Source organism: Stylophora pistillata, chromosome 6 (assembly GCF_964205215.1).
Source record: "Stylophora pistillata chromosome 6, jaStyPist1.2, whole genome shotgun sequence".
Classification (NCBI taxonomy): Eukaryota; Metazoa; Cnidaria; class Anthozoa; order Scleractinia; family Pocilloporidae; genus Stylophora; species Stylophora pistillata.
This window is the reverse complement of record NC_142524.1, coordinates 27,821,840-27,843,857: the sequence shown is the minus strand read 5'-3', so window position 1 is coordinate 27,843,857 and position 22,018 is coordinate 27,821,840. Positions and strand designations below refer to the sequence as shown.

At 38.4% G+C, this 22,018-nt stretch overlaps 2 protein-coding genes and 2 long non-coding RNA genes across 6 annotated transcripts; 2 read left to right on the top strand and 2 right to left on the bottom strand.

Annotated features, from left to right (window-relative positions):
* Positions 1-2,143: 2,143 nt before the first annotated feature.
* LOC111334936 (E3 ubiquitin-protein ligase RNF8) lies at positions 2,144-9,891 on the bottom strand. Its single transcript, XM_022940747.2, has 4 exons — positions 9,633-9,891; positions 7,262-8,402; positions 4,403-4,753; positions 2,144-3,340 (listed from the first exon to the last, which is right to left on the bottom strand). The coding sequence occupies exons 1-4, from the start codon at positions 9,858-9,860 to the stop codon at positions 3,297-3,299; spliced, it is 1,764 nt and encodes a 587-aa protein (XP_022796482.1). The 5' UTR covers positions 9,861-9,891; the 3' UTR covers positions 2,144-3,296.
* Positions 9,892-10,015: 124 nt separating this feature from the next.
* Positions 10,016-21,332, top strand: LOC111334944 (monocarboxylate transporter 4). Its single transcript, XM_022940755.2, has 4 exons — positions 10,016-10,531; positions 12,509-13,122; positions 13,525-13,897; positions 20,264-21,332. Exons 1-4 carry the CDS (start codon positions 10,381-10,383, stop codon positions 20,461-20,463), a joined length of 1,338 nt encoding a protein of 445 aa, XP_022796490.2. The 5' UTR covers positions 10,016-10,380; the 3' UTR covers positions 20,464-21,332.
* On the top strand, positions 16,202-18,517 carry LOC148729234 (uncharacterized). 3 transcript variants are annotated; one of them, XR_016002512.1, is made up of 3 exons: positions 16,434-16,739; positions 16,906-17,211; positions 17,958-18,517. It is a non-coding gene; the product is annotated as an uncharacterized LOC148729234 (long non-coding RNA). The 3 variants fall into 3 exon arrangements; XR_016002511.1 differs by having other exon boundaries at positions 16,202-17,211; XR_016002510.1 differs by lacking the exon at positions 16,906-17,211 and having other exon boundaries at positions 16,430-16,739.
* On the bottom strand, positions 18,664-19,444 carry LOC148729233 (uncharacterized). The gene is made up of 2 exons (XR_016002513.1): positions 19,265-19,444; positions 18,664-18,945 (listed from the first exon to the last, which is right to left on the bottom strand). It is a non-coding gene; the product is annotated as an uncharacterized LOC148729233 (long non-coding RNA).
* Positions 21,333-22,018: the final 686 nt, after the last annotated feature.

Below are 22,018 nucleotides of genomic sequence, written 5' to 3'. Positions count from 1 at the left end.
GATTAAGTAAAGAATGTCCTCATCTGCTCGAAGTTGTTGATGTAAGAACATTTCTTACACTCGTTAACGAGTATTTCAATAGTGAAATGCGGCAAGTGAGAGACACACCTACTGTGCCGGATTGTGCGATGAATTTCGTTGAGGCAGCAGATGAGACCTTAAAGAGAATTGCTTGGCTTAGTTATATTTGCTTCACTCGGGAGAAACAACACTATGAGCTACCATCACAGTTTTCAATCAAGTACGAAGACTTACTTCCAGTGCCACGAGAGACAACTACGTTCCTGAATAAAGAGGACAACAAACGCCTCAACGATTGGAGGAATGAATTTGGACGAGGGGTCAGGCAACAGTCCGTGCGAAATTCTTTCACGAAAGACAAAGTTGGCACTCTTCCCTTCTATATGTACGCTTCAGTGGATGCACACGACAGCACCGCCGAGGAACAAGCTCTTAGATCAATACAGGAGCTTTTTAAGGCTGTGAGTTCTGAAAAGGAGGCAGATACACAAGTGCGTCCATCAGATACTAACTATAGAAACGATGTAGAGCCCGTACCCTTGCCTGGGTATGATCACAAGACGTATCAGTCATCACATACTGGAATTTACGCAATCAAATGCAAATCCAACTTTTTCTCTATCTTTGTCAGTTTCACATGCGATAGACGCAAATGATTTCTTTGGTACTATGACATATGTCATAATAGATGAAAGCTGTTTTCTCTTCGAAACATCTAGCGAAGAGGCAAAATGCAAGAAAAGTGACGTTATTTGTGAAATTGGTGAAGATTCGATACGATTATTCAACGGTCGTTTAGAGCCAACTGAAGAAAGATTTTGCCAGATCGTTTCAGACTGCCGAGGGGAATGTGATTTAGAAACAAATGAAACTGAAGAAAATCAAGAATGTTATCTTGACTCGGAGGAAGAAGAGGCTTTAACCAAAATTTGGAGTAGGAAGAGGTCAGTGCGGCCTCCCCGGCGCATGGAAGACTTTTTCTAACCGCAAAGGTTAAAAGACGATTTCAACCCATCCAACAAATCTGATAATTGGTCGAACAAGACTGTTCAATCATGCTTCACTAGCAATTAAACTGAACGCTCAAAATGCAAACGGTTCAACAATTGATGTACTAACTACGAATACTTAGTCCTACTTACGTCAAAAAGGGAAAGCAAGCACGAATACAGAAGAAGCAAACTCTAAACGTTACGTCTACCTCTTGATTTTTACATTTGACTTTGAATTGGCAATAGCTATTACATCACATAGTGAGCTGAGACTTTCGTCTATATGACGAGATGTCAGAAGCGACGATCAAACTGTGATAACTTGGTTAGTGAAACTTCGTTTAGTAAGAAAACTGACCAGTAGTAGCTTTCATCGGGAACTAATGATCCCCAGCCAAAACAAAGGCCAGCCGAAATGAACAAGAATAGTATCTTTTAGCTCTGTTTGAAAGTTAAACCCGGGTTTCTGATCCTCTTGATTAACCTGAAGACGGGAGCAACACAATGGCGGGCGGGAGTCGGGAGGCAAGGGGGCACACAAGTACGGGAGGCAAGAAAGCGTGACACGGGAAGCGGGAGACTCCGACCCCCCTGTTTCCCCCCCCCCCCCCCCACGAAAGAGAAAGTCACATAGTATTACATAATTAACATACATCTTCAGTTGACAATGTAATTTCTATAAACCTGCATTGTCAAATAAAGATGTGTTTGCATGTTTCTGTTTTCCTTGCCATCACCAGTCACTCCTGGTAACATCTACGACCTACCTACGTGACACGTGAATTTTACCTCTCGCAGCCGGCGTTCATCCACATGGGAAGCATTTGCGGTCATTTGCAGCTTCAACATGCACCTCGAACATGAACGCGTGCCGCAAAATCGATTCTATTCTTACTCCATTACCCTAATTTGTTTTACATCGCTGAAATATATATAGCCACTGAAACAGAGAATTATACAACAGAAGCATGTGACCTGTCACCTACCAAACATGACTTGCGTTTTACAGTGTAAACTACGTGTGCCGGATTGAAAATTGGTCAGAAAAACTATCATCAAGATCATTCTATTGCGAAGTCTTAATTTTCTCGTTCGTTACCATTCTTCAATCGAAAAAGAAGCCAACAAAATTTGAATACCTCAAGTTTTATTTCCTCCCAATGTTACGTGTATTTACAAAGCAAAGATATATTGTATTTCGTTATAAACCATTCTCTGTTTTAAGGAAAGGACCGTATACACTCAGTAAGTTCAATGTAAGGTTATTGTTTTTTCTCTCCCAATTCAAACCACCATAGGTCAGGCTCTCATTCCATTTTTGAAGGTAAAAATGTTACAGCACTAACATATACCCCAACCTTCGGATATAGACACAATTCATACAGTAACAAAGACAACTGGAAAAGGACACTTCAAGTTACAAAATCTGAAAACACTTTTTGGTTTTCAGTGAAAGGGTTGATTTGTAGGGTACTAAAACTGCCAAGCTAATATGCAGCTGTTTCCAGATGGTAACATTTACTTTAAAGATTCCTTTCTATTCTTTCTTAAGTTTTTTTTTTTTTTGCTTGAGAGGGAAGAAAGGAGGAAGTAAAAAGGGGCAGCAATAAGAAACAGTTGACAGAATTGGCCTTTGAGCTGAATGAGATTTGATCAAGTAACTTGGCCTGATGTCTGCACCTCAATTCCCCTGTTTGATTACCTACCTCTGGTGGTGACCACACCCTGTTAAAAGGGGGGGGGGGGGGTCTTTTACACAAAATTTTAGCTGGCTTTTTCATAAGTTCCTGAAAGTAAGTTCACTTTTAGGTGCACTTGGTTCAGTATGGAATGTCAATGTCAGTAGTTTTTCGAGTTACAATAAATTAAAATTATCAGCAGGAGAGAGCTTTTAACTTTACCAACAGGTACAAACATTGTACAAAAGGGAATAATTACCGTATTGTCTTAAACACTTTCTCAATTCTTTCAATCATTAACAATATCGTACGGAATCACACTCTAATAAGAAAAAGGTGATATTACTTATAATCTACTGTAGGCAGTTTCCTTTTTTTCCAAATAAGGAGATGAAAGCTGCAACAAGAATGGTGCGGAAACTGAAGCATCAAAAGACATTTCCATCCAGTACAGAAATTCAATCAAAGCATTTGCCTTACATAGTTTCTTAGTTAGGTATTATCCTTGTAAATTCATTCATTAAAGTGAGTTTTTTACATCTGTACACCAAGGTTCAGTAGTGGCCACCAATCTGAACAGCAGCTCAGTTATCCAGTGCTGCATTTAATGACTGAGTGGACATCCAGGGGCCCAGTGTCCTCTCATTCCTGGTGACAAAATTTATTTTCCCAAAATTACTTCACATAGTTTTGGATGATTTTTTTTCTCAGGTTTTGCAGTTTCTAATATACCCCAATGCCCCCTACCTAATAAGTTCCCTTGTTTGGGAAAAATACAAGAACTTGTCTGTTCATCAAATATGGAGATTGACTTATCAAGGACAAATTTGCAAGATTACCTTTTCCATCTTGATGCACTCAAGAGACCAAATACACCCCAGGGTTTACTCTAAAAATTGGCCAATGAGAGGCAAATGAGCCCCCATCAATAATTCTAGGGAGCTATTTTTTAAGAAATGGGGTCCAAGATGGGGGGGGGGGGGAGGGGGGGTCACCAAATCTGAAAAAAACTGACTGCTTTTGAGACTTTTGCACCCCATTTGATTTGATGCAAATTTTATGTAATTTTATATTTTTTCTGCACTCTGGAATAAACCAATACCCTTCCACAAAATTAATACACTTGCCAAGAAAAAAAAATTGTCAAAGAGGTGGTTAGGCTTCAGTTAGTTGCTACTATAAGCACAGAGAAGACAAATGTTTTGAAAAGAGTTTAGTAAAACCAGATAAGTTCAAGGTCAGAACCCACTGACAAGAATGTTTGTCTCTGGGAGTCAGAGGTTATATGCTAACTTGGAAAGGTATCTGAAAGTCCTTTCAAAAGATAGCCTGTTTAGAGACTTAACATGACTGCAAGGTATAAAACAACTGATGTAGAGATACTGCGAGTGTCCTAACTGGTCAAAAGCCTATCATTACTGCGCTGAAAAAACCTAGTTATTTTACAAAAGCAAAAGACAGCCCTTTCCATCAGTTTACTGGCATAATAATCCACTTGGGATGTTGGATGTGTTGGCTCCTTAGTTAAAAATTTTTCTTGTGTTCTCCCAACATCCTCAGAGAGGGTTGCTATGCCAGTAAACTAATAGAAAGTGCTGTCTGCTGCTTAGGACTGATAAAAATTTGGTGCTGCTTCTAATAAACAACTTTAGTAAAAATATTCATAAGCAAAAATTGGGTGTCAGCAATGTGCTTCACAAAAATACTTACCACACAAATGGCAATGGCCATAACCTGGATAATACGTCCCAGGAAGACCATGCATGTAATTATGCTGGTAAGGCTGCCGTTCATAATCATCACTACCATAACGATATCCGCCACCATTATTACCATGATACCTGTTCTCATAATACCTATGGTTACCATAGTTGTTTCGTTGCTGAACTGCTGGACGATGCTCTTGAACCTGACGGCCACGAGGTTCCCTTGCAGGCCTCACATGCCTCACTGGGTTCTGCACCGTTGCCTGGGTAACAGTGTTACTCCCACCCTGTTGGCCCTCAGCATCGTTCAAAGTGATTGGATGTTCTCGTGAACCAGGCATAGCTGTAGAAGCAGCTGTGAGCAGTAAATTGATCAATGGAATGTTAGAAAGACATCAAGTTGTGTTGGACTCTGAGAAGTAGCTTACATGTATGTTTCCAACAATGTGAAAAGAAAGCAGTAAAATCATCAAAAAAAAAAAAAAAGGTATACTGAAGCACAATTTTTTCCAGGCCCTTCTTACAACAAAAAAAGAGACAACATTCCAAGGCAATTCTTGTTTTGTGTCAGTACATTTGAACAGACAATACAAAAAAATTAAGGATAAATTTTATGGAAGATCTAATAAAGATGCAATCTGATTAACCATTACTTTCACATTTCCACTTATCCTCATAGAAATTTCAAGTGTAACTTAACCCTCAGGAACTGTGAAATAATACACTGTGTCATACTTATCAGCTCATAAATTCCTTGCCTTTCAATTTGTTGAAAAAGTAAGTACATTTGTAACAAAATTAATGAATACAGGAGTTAGCAAGAGCGGAAGCAGTGGGAAAAAATGAGGGGGATGGAACACAAACAAAGGAATAGGGAAGGTAGAAAGGGAGGTAGGAAATAAAGCAATTTCAAAATAATAACAAGTTTTATCAATTAAATGTGACTAAATTCAACAGGTTGTTTACCTGACAAAATTCTTTTTGAATAATTTGTTCACAGTTCATTTGATGATTAATTTCAATAATATAATTAGTCACAAGAAAGCCAGATTTGTTAAAGTAAGAAATCCCATGACAAAAAAACCCTGACACCATAACTGTATTAAATAGCACAACTTTTGCATACACATATTAAATATTGATCATGTTGTATTTGAGCGACCATTTTAAATTTTTTTTGGAAAACTAGCTTCCAGAAAAAAAGGGCAGTGCTGTTCCTCAGGGAACTGAACACATTTTTATTATTGAGCATTTGAAGAAATTGGGCCCTACTCCACGCCTAGAACTTGATATTATTCCTGAGGAACATCAGTGAATATTCCAAGGGACACTGAACAGTTCCTTCAAGGCCCTTTCTTAAAAATGACTAAAAGAAACCCTGACAGTCCTCCACATTGGCATCAAAGGTATTTCTCACAACAACCCAAATTTGTTTATTAAAATTACATTGCTCCCTGTAAAAAACAATTACTCATTCATGATTATATTGACTAGAGGAAAAACAAAGAAATAGATAACCACCAATTTTTTCCCTTTTTTCTCTTTGCTTTAATTCCTCTTCTGGAACATGGCTCTTTAGTGACCATATTGTCATATTGTCCAAACTGAATACAAAGTAGCTAATGCCAAGGATTGTCTAATCTTCCCCAGCTGATCTGATGAACACTGTGTATTGTACTTAAAATAGCCTTAAAAAAAACATGGCCATTTTTTTACCCCTGACCAGTGTTACTTTATAATCTGTGCAAATTACTTTTAGGACCACCTAAATAGAGATGTGACAATCAATATTTCTAATCCAATCAATTTACTACCTTTGTGACAGGGAGGATGTAAAATTTCACATAGTTTGTGCACAGGGGTGAAAAAAAGTGTCACTAGGATTTGAAATAGAATTTTTCACCTTTTTGGGGTGGCCATTTGGCACGTTGCATAAAAAAAGTTTTATTTAAAAAGGATGGTTTTATTGAATAAATAGGTGAATGGATAGGGACAAATTAAAATGACCGTCCTCTTCTTCAGCAGTCTACAAGTTTGAATATCTAACATGCGTCACTTACCGACACTGAAAGATATCTAGAAAGGATCAAGCTTTCAGCAGGCAAACATTCACTTTGATAAAAATCTTCAGTTACATCTACTGTGGGACTGAGAGTAGGAAATTAAGCCATAGCAGAATAGTTGTGTCTTCTTCAGCAAATTCAAATGCTTGTGATCATATTTTCTCACTAAGCCTCAAAATGTATTTGCCCCTTGGGGATATCTGCTACCTCTTTGTTTCCTGAAGGGTTCTGACTTCGTCAACAAAACTACAAGTTTGACTTTTCATTTTGAAGACAGTAAGTTAATAACATATTTGATTCTCACAAGCATAAATCTGTTGCTTATAGACTTTAGTACTTCCTTTTTGGAGAGTTTTGCTGGGGAACACAATCGCAGATAATTACCAGTAATGAGTTAGGCAATGGTTCCCATAAATATGTACGCACACTTTGACTGGTTCGACAAATGGACATTAGGGACATCCCTATTTGGTAGGAATCCTATGATGAGGTAAACACAATTACACAGACTTTTCATTCTCCTTGTTCCTCGAGTAAGTAAGGACACTTCACTGCAAAGACACCTGTCTTAATTTTGCTGTGCCATTGCAAAGAAATCACTTTATCAGCAAGATGTATTTTTTCTCTTTCGGGATCAGATGGATCATTATTTTCTCCCTCACAGTTGGCACAGATCTTATCAAACAACTATATCTGGTCACCTGGTCATAAGACAAGGTCACCTGTAGACAAGGAGTTTGCACGGTTTCACAGCCTCACTTAGCCATCAATGAAGATCACTTCATTTTGTAGATTATTACCTCTTTTCAACTCCTCCCTTTCCTGAGTGACTGTCTGCCGCCTTGTCTTGGTCTCCTCATCCATAGATTCCACCATTTTGCCAATGGCGTTATCAAGAACAAGAGACCTGACTGGTCTTCCCAATATGGGTTGACGGCAAATGGGACAGTTGTTCTTCTTCTTAAGCCATGATGTCAAGCAGTATTCACAGAAGGAATGGGCGCAAGGTAATGTAGTAGAGTTAATGAAAAGGTCTTGACAAATTATACAAGTAAACTCATCCTCCATCTGCTCTATGACTGTTTTCCTTGCAACTTCCTCCACTCTCTTTGTCTCTTCTTGTTGTTTCAGAAGCTCTTTGTTTTTTGATTCTACAATTTGTCGAAGCTCCTGCAAAGTGGATTCCATTCTTCTCTCATTTGCCTCCAAGTCTTGCAATCTAGCCTGGGAAGCTTTGTAATTCTCCAATTCCATGTGTAGCATGTTCTGCTGGGCTTCTTTCTCAGCAATCACTTGCTCCAGTGCTTCTTTCTGTTGAGTCAACTGATTTTCTAGCTGTTTGTCTTTTTCTTCTAGCTGCTTCTTCAATTCCTCCTGCAATCTCATTTCCACAAGTTTCTTTTCTTCTATCAAGCTTTCCTTTTGGCTTTTTAACTCCTGATTGAGTTGCTCTTCCTTCTCCATCAACTTTTCTGCAAACAGTGTCTTAAGAGCACCTTCCAGCTTGTGTTTTTCTTTTTCTAATTTGGCCTTCTGATCTAGCAGCTTAGTTTGTAGCTCCTTCTCTGTTTTTTCCAACTGCAGAACAACATCTGCATGGCATTTCTCTTTTTCTTCTAATGAAGCCTTCAATTTTTGTATCTTTTCCTCAGCAACACTAATGGCTTCATGTACAGCTGGATGATCTATGTTGAAGGGTACATTTATATAGCCACCACCTTCTCTGAAGACCTTCCTCTGTTTAATCGAGTTGTCTTTGTTACTCAACAGAGATGGGTCTGCACACCTTTTACGGCCTCTAGTAACATGTTCAAAGACGTATTCAAATTCTGGTGTATTAGAGTCTACCCCCACACCAAAAACCACTTTATCACCAGGCTCTAATAAATGAGGAATGCTTGGTTGAATTCTGTTTCTGTTGATGAACACACCATTCAAACTCTGAAAGACAAAAATAAAAATAGCTTTAGAAATGGCAGGTTGAGTTAACTCGAGTTCTTATTAAAGACTACCAGGGATAACCCCCAAGCTGTAACTGCTTTGGTCGCCAAAACGAGTAGGAGAGGATTTTTAAAACTAAATTGCAGAGAAAGTTACCAGTGATATCAGTAACATCAGCTGTGTTGGACAACCAGTTGGGTGTGGCAAAGAGGGTTGCATTCACCCAATGATTCCTTCTTGAGTCTTCCATTTCCTTTTTGATGTTAAAAGTTCTTTGAATTGTATTTACACATACCTCTAATCAACCACTGAAACTCTTATTGTTAATAATCAAAACTGAGAAATACTAGGCAACATATCCTTCAGTATTTTTCAATAGTGAACAATAAATACACTAAACAGAGGAAAGAAAATTGTCCCACAATTTGGTCAAAAACAAAATCTTTGTGGGCATATTGCCATCAAGATTCTTGTAAGTACTCACTTTCAAAACCACTACTTGAACCTTTCAACAACACTTTTTTTTTTAATACAGTAGAAGCAAAATTTAAAGCCTTTTTCTTCTGATAATCATTTTGATATTTTACAGCATGCTTGTGATAATATCAAACAGAACAAAAGCACTAGAAAGAACTTGATCACAATTTCATTGGTACAATGGGGAAAATCTAATTTAAAAATCGTACGAAACTAAACAAAACAAAACAAAAATTTTGATGGAAAATTAATTCTGTAGCAGGTATTTACATGTAACTCCTGCACGACACTGAATAAATTAACGCCCGTAAGTAAATCTAACGAAAGGTTATTTTCACACTGTTGGTTTCCCAAGAGCCCGGAGCTAAAGACCGTTTCACAAAGCCCTCAAATACCCAGGACACTAACAGCTGTTTAAATTTCTCTTAAAATCACGCAAGAAACCTGTGATGGAAAGTGCGAGTTTACTTAGGGTGGTCTTTTGTGAGTTATCCAACCAGCTGCAACTCCTTCGAGGTATTGAATATTCATCACCGAAAACACAACAACAAGCGTACTGCGACCATAAAAGTTGAAACGCTCGCTCGCTGCAATTTTAACTCGAACGTAGGAAGGTTTCCCGCTCTTAGCACTAAATAAAATCTTGCACAGTAGTATGAAAGTGTTCAAATTTAGCAGCATATCTGAAGGAATATCATGCCTTATTTATAGCCAACGACACTTGAAGGATTAATTCCCCAAAGCTTACGTTACCTCATGATCCACTATCGTCCATTTGCCAGCCGAAACAGAAACAGTGGCATGTCGACGAGAAATCATTAACGGTGCAGTTTTTGACGTCAAACGTACACTTACATCCAGAGACATTATTCTTCCAAAGGTTGTTGGTCTTTCTGGCAAAAGCATAACGCTATTGGGGCAATGGGAATCATTTTTCCCGTCAACTGGAACTGTTTTTCGAAGCACAGCCTCCTGCGCCATCTTCTTTGGAGTGTTTACTTCATGACGCAACAATGCGCATGCTTAGAAATTTGAGCAAAAATAATTTTAGAGGGGTATACATAGTAGAAGAAGCTTTCAACATCAGTATCTGACGTACCTACCCCTCCCCTAGTTCAACACCAGTTTCGGGGCCCGGTAGGTGCGCAGTTGCTCAGATACCACCTCGAAAGCTTGACGCTTTATATATTGGTTATCTTCTGTAGTGATCGATGGGGGAGGGGAAAACTCGTGAACAGATTACTTGGCAAAAATTTGTCTAACAAATAAGAAATTGGAAATCTAAACCAGGTTTGATATTGTTACTCGATTGTCGTCGAACGTCACACATTACTCCGATTTCATATCATATAAGAGCGTAGACCTCTGGTAATCTCTGTCTTGGGGAACTAAATTGCCCAGCGATTCTAATCAGAACATTCACTTAAGTGAAAATTCGAATGATGGACGAATTGAATTTTATACCTCAGCCGTATTGCTCTTAACTGGAAAAAATCGCGGCATGTGTAGAAAAGAAATTGACAGTCCTTGGTCTTGGTTGGTTTGTTTCTGTGCAGTTGTTATGATCGCCATAATGTTTGGAATTTCGCTCAACTTTGGAATTCTGTTTCCAGTTTTAATGGACTACTTTGAAGAGTCACGGGAAAGGACAGGTAACTTCGTGTTTAGAAGAAGCAATTAATATTTTCTTATGCGTTTGTTCACTTGCTTAGATTTTGTCATGTTGTACATGTGATATCTGACAATTATTCCACAAGCGCGTGTTGGATATGAAATGATAGAAAGCCAATGAGGCGCGTAGCGCTGAGTTGGCTATAATCATGTAATATCCAACAAGCGCGAGGGGAATAATTGTTTTATTAAAAAACGTCCCCAAGATATTAGACAAATATTCTCGACGTTATTTTGAAAGAAGAAACTGGATGTTACAATGTACAGATATTAGATTATGCTATATTGGCTCATATACCATAAGGGCTAAGCCAATAAAAAGTCTTGAATTGCATAATATCCAATGATCCAGTTCTTAATAAATTAGCATATCTATGTGCATACACAGGTGGCCCAAGCATGTAGTGTGTGATTTTGGGGTCTAAAGGTTATTAAAAACGATAATAAAAGCGAGGAATGTAATGTGTTAAGTCTCCTTACTTTTATTCAGTAGCATTACATTCCTCACCCGCTTTTATTATCCTTTTTATTTTTTACAATTATAATAATAAAATAATAAATATTATAACATAATAAATTTAATCTTGATAAGAAATAGCACACAAACTGCAGTTACAAACATGACAGCAAAACGCATGTTGGAAAACAAGATTAGTAAACTTTACTTGACGTTTCATATGTTTCAACATACATCTTCAGAAGTGACAGTTAATAATACACATGGCGACTAAGTTTAAATTTAAGATAAGTAACTAATTAACAAAACAACGAACAAAAGTTGAGAAGAATATATTTGACAGGAAAACTGAACATTTTAAAGGACTCACAAGTGCCTGTCATACATCTGCTATCGCAGACCACATCACGTTAACTGGTCACAACATAAAATGGGACTACTTTGAGATATATTAGCAAAAGGTTGTTCTGATACTCATTACAAGATAAAGGAGACTATTAATTCAAGAGCTTAAACTCACTCTAAACGATTTGTCAGCAGCGATAAGCTTTATCTGTATTAGTTTGCATCTTTGTATATGCAAATTTTTTCTTCTCAACTTTTGTTTGTTGTTTGTTAATTACTAGGTACCTATCTTAAATTTAAACTTAGTCGCCACGTGTATTATTAACTGTCACTTCTGAAGATGTATGTTGAAACATACGAAACGGTGGCCAAAGAGAAAGAATTTTTAAAATTCAATCTTAATTTGTTAAGTATTCCCGTGAATAACCTTTAGACCCCAAAATCACACACAGTATGCTTGGGTAACCTGTGGTACATGAAACAAATTTTTTTAAATGTATATGCCTTAGTTAAAATTTTGTTGTGTAATTTTTAAAATTGTTATCACCTTAATTTTCATTGCTAGCTTCAGTTTCATTATATTTATGCACTTTTTTCATACATGTGTCTCAATATACATAAAATATTTCTTTATATGTGGAATGACAGATATTAACACCTCTGATCTGAGTCTATTATTATTATTACTATTATTATTATTATCGCTCTAATTAACTATTTTTAATTGTTAAAATAAGGCAAATAAAGATGATGATGATGATGATTATTGATAAGCTCACTAATTTGTATTAACTTTAATGATAGTGCTTAATGTAAGTACATGCACATTCTCCTAACTGTTCTCTACACATTTCCTATGGTGCTAACATGAAGAATTTAATCACCTTTCAAGAGCTTCTCTAGTTGGCCATCACATAATTCCTTGACCATAATGTTTGATTCAGCAGTGACACCTCTGTAGGGAGAAATTAAAAGCCAAGTGATTTTCTCCAGCATAAACTGTGAGCAAATTTTTTCATCACTTGATTACAGCCCACTCTACAATTTGTTTATACAGATTTATAGTAGTTCCCTTTCCACACCACCAGTTTTTATATTGTTTTAGAAAGAAAAATTTCTATTAACAATTTTCTGTTTGCCTTACTTTTTAATGCAGCTTGGGTTGGCTCAGTGGGAATAGCCTTCATATTTGTCCTTGGACCTTTGACCAGCATGTTAGTGAATCGTCTTGGCTGCCGTTTAACAGCCATGCTGGGTGGTTTATCAGGATCCATTGGTTTGTTACTCTCTTCTTTTGCTTCTAGTATTTATGTTTTGTATGGGACTTATAGTGTTCTGTTTGGATTTGGAAGCAGTTGCATTTTTGTCTCATCTTATGCGGTAACATCACAGTACTTCAAAAGGAACCGATCTTTAGCAACTGGCATTCTTGCATCAGGAACAGGCCTCGGTGTTCTTGGCATAGCACCAGTTCTTCAAGGTTTGTTGGACTCCTTTGATTGGAGGAAAACTTATCGTCTAACTGCTGCTATTTATTCAGCTGTTTGCATTCTTGGTCTCACATTTAGTCCAGCTTTAGCAAAGAAGGAGAAAAATGCAGCTGAGAAAGAAAGTGAGAGACTTGAAGACTTGGATGAAGAGGAAGGAAGAAGAATAGAAATATGCAACAAGTGGATAGACTTCTCTGTCTTTAAGGACAAGGTGTTTCTAGTTCTAACACTTTCAATGTCAGTAGCCTTTATAGGGCACCACGCCCCAAGGTTACACCTGGTACGTTGCTCATAAAATTACTAGCCTGCAAGTAGGCCCTCATTATCAGCAGTTAGGCACAAGCTTTTCAGTGTCTGTAGGAAGTATGAGGTCAGTTGAAGTTGAGCAAGGCAAGTCAGTGAGAAGTCTGGAAGAGGTGTAGCACTATTGTTAGTGCCAGACCCCTCTCAAACCTCTCCTTTAACTCATACAGGCAGAGAAACACTTGTCCTACAGCACTGACAATGAGGGCCCGCATGCAGGTTAATTTTTCCCCAGCCCTTGCTCCTCAGTACTGGTAGAGATTTTCAGTCAGATAGCATCTCTGATTAGAATGTTCAGGATTAAACAATAACTTTTTGGTTAGCTAAATGCCCAAAAATTGCAGAATTTTATTTGAGTTCCTGTCCATTCAAATTACAGGTGAGATTCTCAGAGGGCCTCCATGTTTCAGCTGATGCTGCCTCAAGGCTTTTTATTTACATTGGTATCACAACATTCTTAGGCCGCCTGCTCAGTGGAATCTTGTGTAACATACGGGCCATAAATCCCCTCCATGTGTTCATGCTTGGTTTTGTATTGGATGGCTCATCTGTTATTTTGCTCATCCAGGCCAAAAACTATGGGCATCTAATGGCATTTTCTTTCTTGTATGGCTTGGCAGATGGATTTGAAATAGGCACATTTAACATTTGCATGCTAGGTAATTACACAGAGCCTAGGAAAAGAGCATCTGCTTTTGGCTTAAGTGCTATCTTCTATGGAACAATGACTGCAGCTGGGCCTCCCTTAGCAGGTAGGTAAAACAGAAATCACAGAAATGTGGATTGATCCAGAATTTTAAAATTGCAACCACACCCATTTTTTTGGATGAATTTAACAAATTCCAAGAAATTGCTAGATGCAATCAGTAAAGCAGAGGTTGAGATTATTTATTATAATAGAAAGGCACTGTTTAGTATTCTTTCCTGTAAAGGCTTGCTTTACATTTGCATCTATCCATTGGCATTGCTTAGTTTGTGGTAGTTTGCCTAGTTTGGGGCAGTTTGCCTAGTTTGGGGCAGTTTGCCTAGTTTGAGATAGTTTGTCCTAGGTAAGCAAGGACAACTGTTAAAAACACAAAGGAAGGTGGGTTCGTCAGCAGAGAGAGAGGGAATTGCCACAATATAAGCAAGCTATATATTTCAAACTTGGGGGGAGGGAGTTGGAGGTACTTCGTAGTAATAAGCTAGATGGACGGATAGATCATTTTTTTTATACACAGTTAAAAAAAATCCTTCAACATGATCTAAGAGTATAAAATATCTTATTGTGCCTAACTAAACTACCGGTAACTAATATAGTTAACTGTATTATAACAATATAAGTCTATTATATCATTAAAGCTGCTTTTCTAGGTTGCCATGTCTCACTCAAAAGCTACGATGACCACTCTACTTTGAAATTCACGAAAATTACATCTGCCCAAAAGTAACCATAGAATAGACTACAGTAGGGTAGTGACTGTCAGTGGCCAGCTTCGCATACTCGGCAAAACTTGACTCTAGACCCCCTCCACCCACCCCTGGGATTTCAAGAAGTGTGTATGGTTGAGAAGGTGAAACTTACGGTGGCCCATAGGGGACATAACACATTTTTTTTATCGCGCGATAAATGATAGATTATCGCGCGATAAATGGAAATTATCGCGCGATAAATGAAAAATTATCGCGCGATAAATGGATATTATCGCGCGATAAATGGAGATTATCGCGCGGTTAGTGGAGATTATCGCGCGATAAATGGAAATGATCGCGCGATAAATGGAAATTATCGCGCGATAAATAATAAATTACCGCGCGATGATATTTATTTTCGCGCGATAATTTATCATTTATCACGTGATAGATGGAAACTTGTAAGGTCACGTAATCGGCTGTCACGCATGTTGTTTCCGTGGGCGACAATGACTGCCACAGTTGAGGAGCTATGTTTTGAGGTCAATAGTTCCTTTTTTTTTTTTATGTAAAAAGATCATTTAGCAGTACGTTGCAATACTACGACACAGCTCTTTGAATCAGTATAGTAAACCTTGATTTTGCGAAGTCCGAGCCCGTGGAAATTTTGTGTTATTTATTTATATTTTGTGATAACTTTCTGATGATTGCATGACTTACACTGTTGTGTTACAATAAAACCTTGAAATAAACTTTCATCAGTTTGCTCATCTTCCAGTCTATACTATATGCCCTCTAAATTTCTTTGTCATTGCTAAAATATTCTGGAAGTTACGGAGGTGAAGGGGGCGGAATTCGCTTCCCTCCCCGGTCTGAAAAGGTGAAAAAAAAGCTCGGGCCGAATAAGGTCAAATTACTTCGTGCACACGAGTAGTTACACAGTGCTCATGGGCTTTTAAAGTATCCTCTATTTCGCACAGAAATGTAAACACAGTAACTTTGTCACATGTGTCACCAGAACTGCCGGTCCTCTTTTGCTAGAAAGGCCTCGCACACAAAGAGAGGGTGGCATTAGGGACACCGCATGAGGCTAGGTTTTCGGGTGTAATTCATTCCCCTTCGAAAAAAACATCATACAAGAACTGAACTAACTGTTGTCGATGAGATAAACCAGATCTACGAAAAGGTTACAGGCTTCTAGAGTAGCCTGCGAACAGTTGAATGCACTTGCAACTGTTGCTCTTACATAATTATATCAATCAATTCTCTGCATTCCTCCAACCTGAATTTGTGGGGCTTGTTGAGTCGCAGCATTCACCATCAATCACATCAATGTCATCTAGGTCAACTTCTGTCCGGTAATCCGTTGCATTTGTCCATGCAGGAATAGTATTGGTTATCGCCAAATGCACCAGCGATTAAGAATTGACTACAGTCTTGTTGTCCAGAAGGAGACCGTACGAGTCATAATTAAAGAATTGGATCCTGCTGGCGTACTGTCACGATCATAATGTATTTTTTGTTTGGAGGAATGCAGAGAATTGATTGATATAATATTTGATAGAATATTTGAGCAATGACAAAGAAATTTACAGGGCATATAGTATAGACTGAAAGATGAGCAAACTGATGAAAGTTTATTTCAAGGTTTTAGTGTAACACAACAGTGTAAGTCATGCAATCATCAAAAAGTTATCACAAAATTTAAATAAATAATACAAAATTTCCACGGGCTCCGACTTCGCAAAATCAAAGTTTACTATACTGATTCAAAGAGCTATGTGTCGTAGTATTGCAACGTACCGCTAAATGATCTTTTTACATGAATGAAACGGACTATTGACCTCAAAACATAGCTCCTCAACTGTGGCAGTCATTAGAGAGCTTTAGATTCGAGTGCGAGAACGAGTACGAGTACGAGTTTTAACCGCGCGAGATCTGGCACTAGTATCTCGTACTCGTAGTCGTGCTGACGAAAATTGTAACTTTAGATTCTAAACAAATGTATCGATCCGAGTGCGAGGGTTTTACTGTAACAATCTCGCCATGTTTAGCCAAAAAAACTATCCTATTAGCATCCGTTTACCTCCTTTGCGATTTATGAAATCACAACGATGGGAGGCAACATCCTTACAAGCAGTATGAAAGGATTGACGATGTTTTTGACGCCATTTCTCCTGAAGAGTTTGCAGCCGAGCTCAGGTTTGTCATCACAGGATTGCCTCTCCTTCTTCGGGCATTAGCAATTCCAGAAATGTTTACTTGTGCCAATGGCACGGTATGTTCAGGAACGAAAGGGCCGTTGATTTTATTGAAACTTTCTTCTTACCCATGTCGTCTCTCGGATATGATTCCTCGCTTTGTTCAGTGCCCGAGCTGAGCTTAATCTTCAACGAGGTGATCAGCTTTACTTACACAAACCATGGATACTTGCTCAGAGATCTCGATCAACCCTGGCTGAGTAGCCAACATCTGGAAGACTTTGCTCTTGCTGTCCATGGAAAGGGAACAGCTCTTGAGAATTGCTAGGGGTTTGTAGACCTGACAGTTCGCCCAATTTGTCGCCCAGGAGAGAACCAGCTTGTACCCAGTGGGCACAAAAGGGTACATGCCCTAAAGTTTCAATCATTTGTTGCGCCAAATGGTTTAATAGCCAATTTGTATGGACCAGTTGGTAAGCTAATACGCTTATTTGCATCGTTCTGCTGTAATGCCTCCCCTTATTTAAGCCCCCAAATTTGAAACTGAATTGAAGTGTCACGACCGTAAATCCTCGAATAAGCACCCCCTTCGTATAAGTTCCCCTCCTATCGACCAAAAATTTAAAATAAGTACCCCCCTCAAATAAGTGCCCCCTCCCCTCCCCTCATTTTGTGGATGAGTAGTGAGAAAGCAAAGGATGCATGGTTTTCATCGTGTAGTATTAGATTTGTACATTGCACTAATGGTGAGTTAAACTCTAGGATCAGTTTTTTACGTCAATAAATAGTTAATTTTGTTTATGTTTAGATGATGTATTAAAAAAATGGTCATGTCAGGCCACCATTTGGGAAAAATTAAATAAGCGCATTTTCTCATAAATTTGAATTAAGCTCCCTGGGCGCTAATTGATTTGAGGATCTACGGTATCTACACCTAGAGGAGTGGGCTGGAAAGATCAAAGTTATCAGGAAACATTTTCGGTAGTCAGCCCCCTGGTAAGAGCTTCATTAAATGTAGCCTACCCTTGAATCCTTACACAAATATCTATAACCCAGCCCCTACTAAATCAAAATGGCTATTAACCAATTAACTTGGAAAATCAAAAAAAAATTTAAATCACAGTTTGTAACTCAACAGTTACCTGCAGCTACAAGAGTGTTATAACACTAGCTACTGATATAAATCCAAGTATGTTTACTCTATAAATTTTTATTTCAGAGGGTAAAAGGCATGATGCTGGTATGTTAAGAATGTTTGGCCTCCTTCATAACCTTCAGCAGCATTCATTTGATACCAGTGGACAACCACTGTGTATATATGGCGACCTCGCCTATCCACTCAGATTCATCTTGAAGGATGAAGTAAAGTCAGGGAAGCTGTGGAGTGGGTGTTTAGCAACATAGTAACATACTTCGCTTTCCTAGATTTTAAGAAAAACTTAAAGATTGGATTAAGTCCAGTAGGTGTAATGAATTCAGTGGGTGCTCTGCTTCAGAATGCACGTATCTGCTTTTATGGATCAACTACAAGCACCTATTTTGATGTTCAACCTCCTACATTAGATGATTATTTTCAGGTTTAAAGTTCTTGATTTGCTACATCATAGTTAGTACCAACTATGGCTACATTTAAGCAATGCAATTTGGCAAAGTGATGAGAAGATAAAAGAGAAGAAGTGAACCAAATTATAATTGTACTTATATTTTCTGCTTGTAAATTTCTATGTATAGTTAGCAATGAAAGGAGTAATTGATGAATATGGGATGTGGATCCATGGCCATCAATTTTTTTTCCTTTATGGAGAATTTTCAAATCTAAATTAATTTACTTGAGAAAATCAAAATTGTAAATATGTATAATTTTTAATTTCAAAACAGCTGAACTGACTTTGTAATAATAATACAGTACATTTATATAATACAGCTAAAAAGATGTAAAAATAATGTATTCAGATATTTTACCATACAAACTCTTCCTTAGTTTTCATTTCATAAATATAATGGTATTAATATGACAATAATTAATGAGAAGCTAATAAAATGTTTCAGCGTTCAAGGTTTTATTATAGTGTTCGGCGATTTTCGTCCAAGATATACCTCTCTCTTTTGAATCTGGTCAGTACTTGTGAGGCTCTTCAACCAGTACTTCTCTGAGAAGCATAGTTTCGTGTTTCCTTTCCAAATAAAAAGTTCTCGTTTCGCTATCGCTACGAATATAAGAAAGTCGGGAAAGTGTCAACCACATTACAACAATTCACTGTTTATATCCCTCATGTATGGTTAAAATTCAAAGGGTGAAAGTGCTTTTTAAGGCTCTCATTTTTCAATTTAAATTTATTCGACTGGCGATATGTTTACGTGTGTAGACCTCAGAATTTCGTGAAAATAGGTCGACCAAAAAGTATCAAATATGAATGAAATCAGGGTTTGTAATAACATTCAATTCGATAAAACCTCTGTATAGGGCTTTAAGTTTGCTTTTGCTGACTTAGAAAAAGACTAGGGTAAGTTTAAAATACAAAATACCTTTCGAAACTCGTTCTCTAGAGGACGACTTCTGGTCAAAATCTCGTTGTCGACGAGCGGCGGACGACGAGTTTCCCGCTTCCGTGACAGTGTCACGCAGAGCTACGCATGCGCAATGTGAGCACGCTAGTCAACTCGTACTCGTACTCGTTCTCGTACTCGAATCTAAAGCTCTCTATTGTCGTCCACGGAAACAACATGCGTGACAGCCGATTACGTGACCTTACAAGTTTCCATCTATCACGTGATAAATGATAAGTTATCGCACGATAATAAATATTATCGCGCGATAATAAAAATTGTTGCGCGATAATAAATATATCTTATTAACCAAGCGCGAGGGCCATACTGGGAGAATATTGGCCCGAGGTCTTGACAATACGGACCGAGCGCAGCGAAGTCCGTACAAAAAAGACCGAGGGCCGATGTTCTTCCGGTACGGTCCCAAGCAAGCTTGGTTAATAAGAGATTTATTATACGACTGAAGTTCAAAGGGACACAAGTGCGGTATCATTCGGGAACATTCGGGACAGTGCGTGGTCCAATACTTGGAGAATATTGGACCGGCAATAGAGCATTTTGATTGGTTGATTTTAGTTATTGGCCCTCTGACTGCCCAAGTCATGTAATAATAAAAATTATCGCGCGATAATTTCCATTTATCGCGCGATGAATGATAAATTATCGCGCGATAATAATAAAAATTATCGCGCGATAATTTCCATTTATCGCGCGATAAATGATAAATTATCGCGCGATAATTTATTATTTATCGCGCGATAATTTCAACTTATCGCGCGATAATTTCCATTCATCGCGCGATAATTTCCATTCATCGCGCGATAATTTCCATTTATCGCGCGATAGATTATCATTTATCGCGCGATAATCTATCATTTATCGCGCGATAAAAATAATGTGTCATGTCCCCCGATAGGCCACCGTAGAAACTGGCAGACGAAACTCCTTCATCATTTGTTCTTTCTTTTCCATCAACAGGTTTTATGGCAGATCATCTCCACACTTATGTGCCATCTTTCATCTTGGCTGCGGTGGTAGAGTTAACAGCAGCAGCACTGACTTTAATCCTTGTTTGTGACAAAAAGGAGATGAACCATAAACTAAGCGAACGTACTGAGATCGAAGAAGACAATCGAAGTGAACATCTGAGACCAGTGCTGTGGGAGACAACTTTGTAAAGATAACAAACTTGGAAGAAAACTATGCTGGCTACTTCTCCAGCAATTATAGTCGACGAAACCTGCAAAAATTTTCAGGCGATGGGTCTAAAAACGCAGACCACGGTTGGTGGGTCACTGGTCTCGAGCTACTGTTTGGTAATTGTTCATTTCAACGCTGTAAAAAAAAATGGAAGGTAATCGAATAACAACAGAACCTATTTTGCAACACAATAGGTATATGAGTATGAGAGCGATCTTCGCAGTAATGAACACTATTTTGAGCAGTAGTGAAAATGAGGCCTGAAAAAAAATTCGGGTATTTTTTTAGGCCTTATTTTCACTATTGCTCAAATAGTGTTCATTACTGCGAAGATCTCTCTCATACTCATTTCCTTAACCGCAGTTCACATATATGATTTTCATAATATTCACAACCGTTGGCAACAGGTATGTGTTGAAAATGTACGTTAAAACTCCTTTTTTCTCCCACGTTGATGAATTCTGACTGAGAGTGCATCCGGGTTTTGTTGTTGGAAATTGCGGTTTTATCGATCAGACTTCTTCACACTTCGTAATTAGAGGAGTCCATAACGACTGATTGCCGAAAACAGTTCGGGTATTGGTAAAATACAATGTGCAAGAGTTCGTGTCGAGTTTTGCTCGGCAGCCCAAGAGATTTGTAGGTAGACATCTTTTCTGAGTCTTAGTCTGTTTCAGTATGGATTTCATCAGAAGTGACTTGGAAAAGAAAGTAAAACAGTCGACAACTCAGTTTTGGTCCCAAATTATTTTAACTCTCTGTTTACACCGTTTTGGTTGTCGCAAAATCGTTACTCGATGACCGTAACTTGTTTGACATCGTTGAAATAAAGAATTATCTAACAGTATACTGTGACCCGTCGACAAGGACCCGTCAGCTTTAACCTATGACAAGTAACCTGAGAGCTACGACCCGTAGCCCGCCATCTTCCACACCAGCTTGTGACTCGCGGCCCACGACTCGTTACCTGCCTAAGAAGCCTGCGACGCACGAACGGTGACCCCAACCCGAGACCCCTGACCTACGACCCGGGACCCACACGAAAGATATAAATTAAAACAGCCTGAGTAACGGTACATTTAAAGAACATTTTGATGGACGGTGGTTTAGCAAATTGGCCTAGGAGTTTTCTAGGAATCTTTCTTCAACGCATGCGACTACTAAATTTCTCCCAAGTGTTCAACTTAAACACCCCTTGACAAGGTGCTTCCTTTCCTTATGGTGCTTTGGTATTACAAAGCTTCAGCTTAAGTTTATAGTACATTACGTGATCATTGAACGGTTTTCAGGATAAAAATTTACGTGCGTGCGCTAATGTTCTCTAATTACACAATCCAGTTATCAACCAACAAATGAAACGGCCTTGGCCATAACACAACAGCCAAAGGGAAGGGTAACACAGCTGTTTAAAAGACTGTGTCTGCTAATATTATATACTAAGTAACCCTATCTGTGGCAACAAGGTAGGAAATGAGCAGGGAAAAAATGCAGAGTAGTTTCATGACGTACAGAGAAAAACCAGAACAAAAAGGG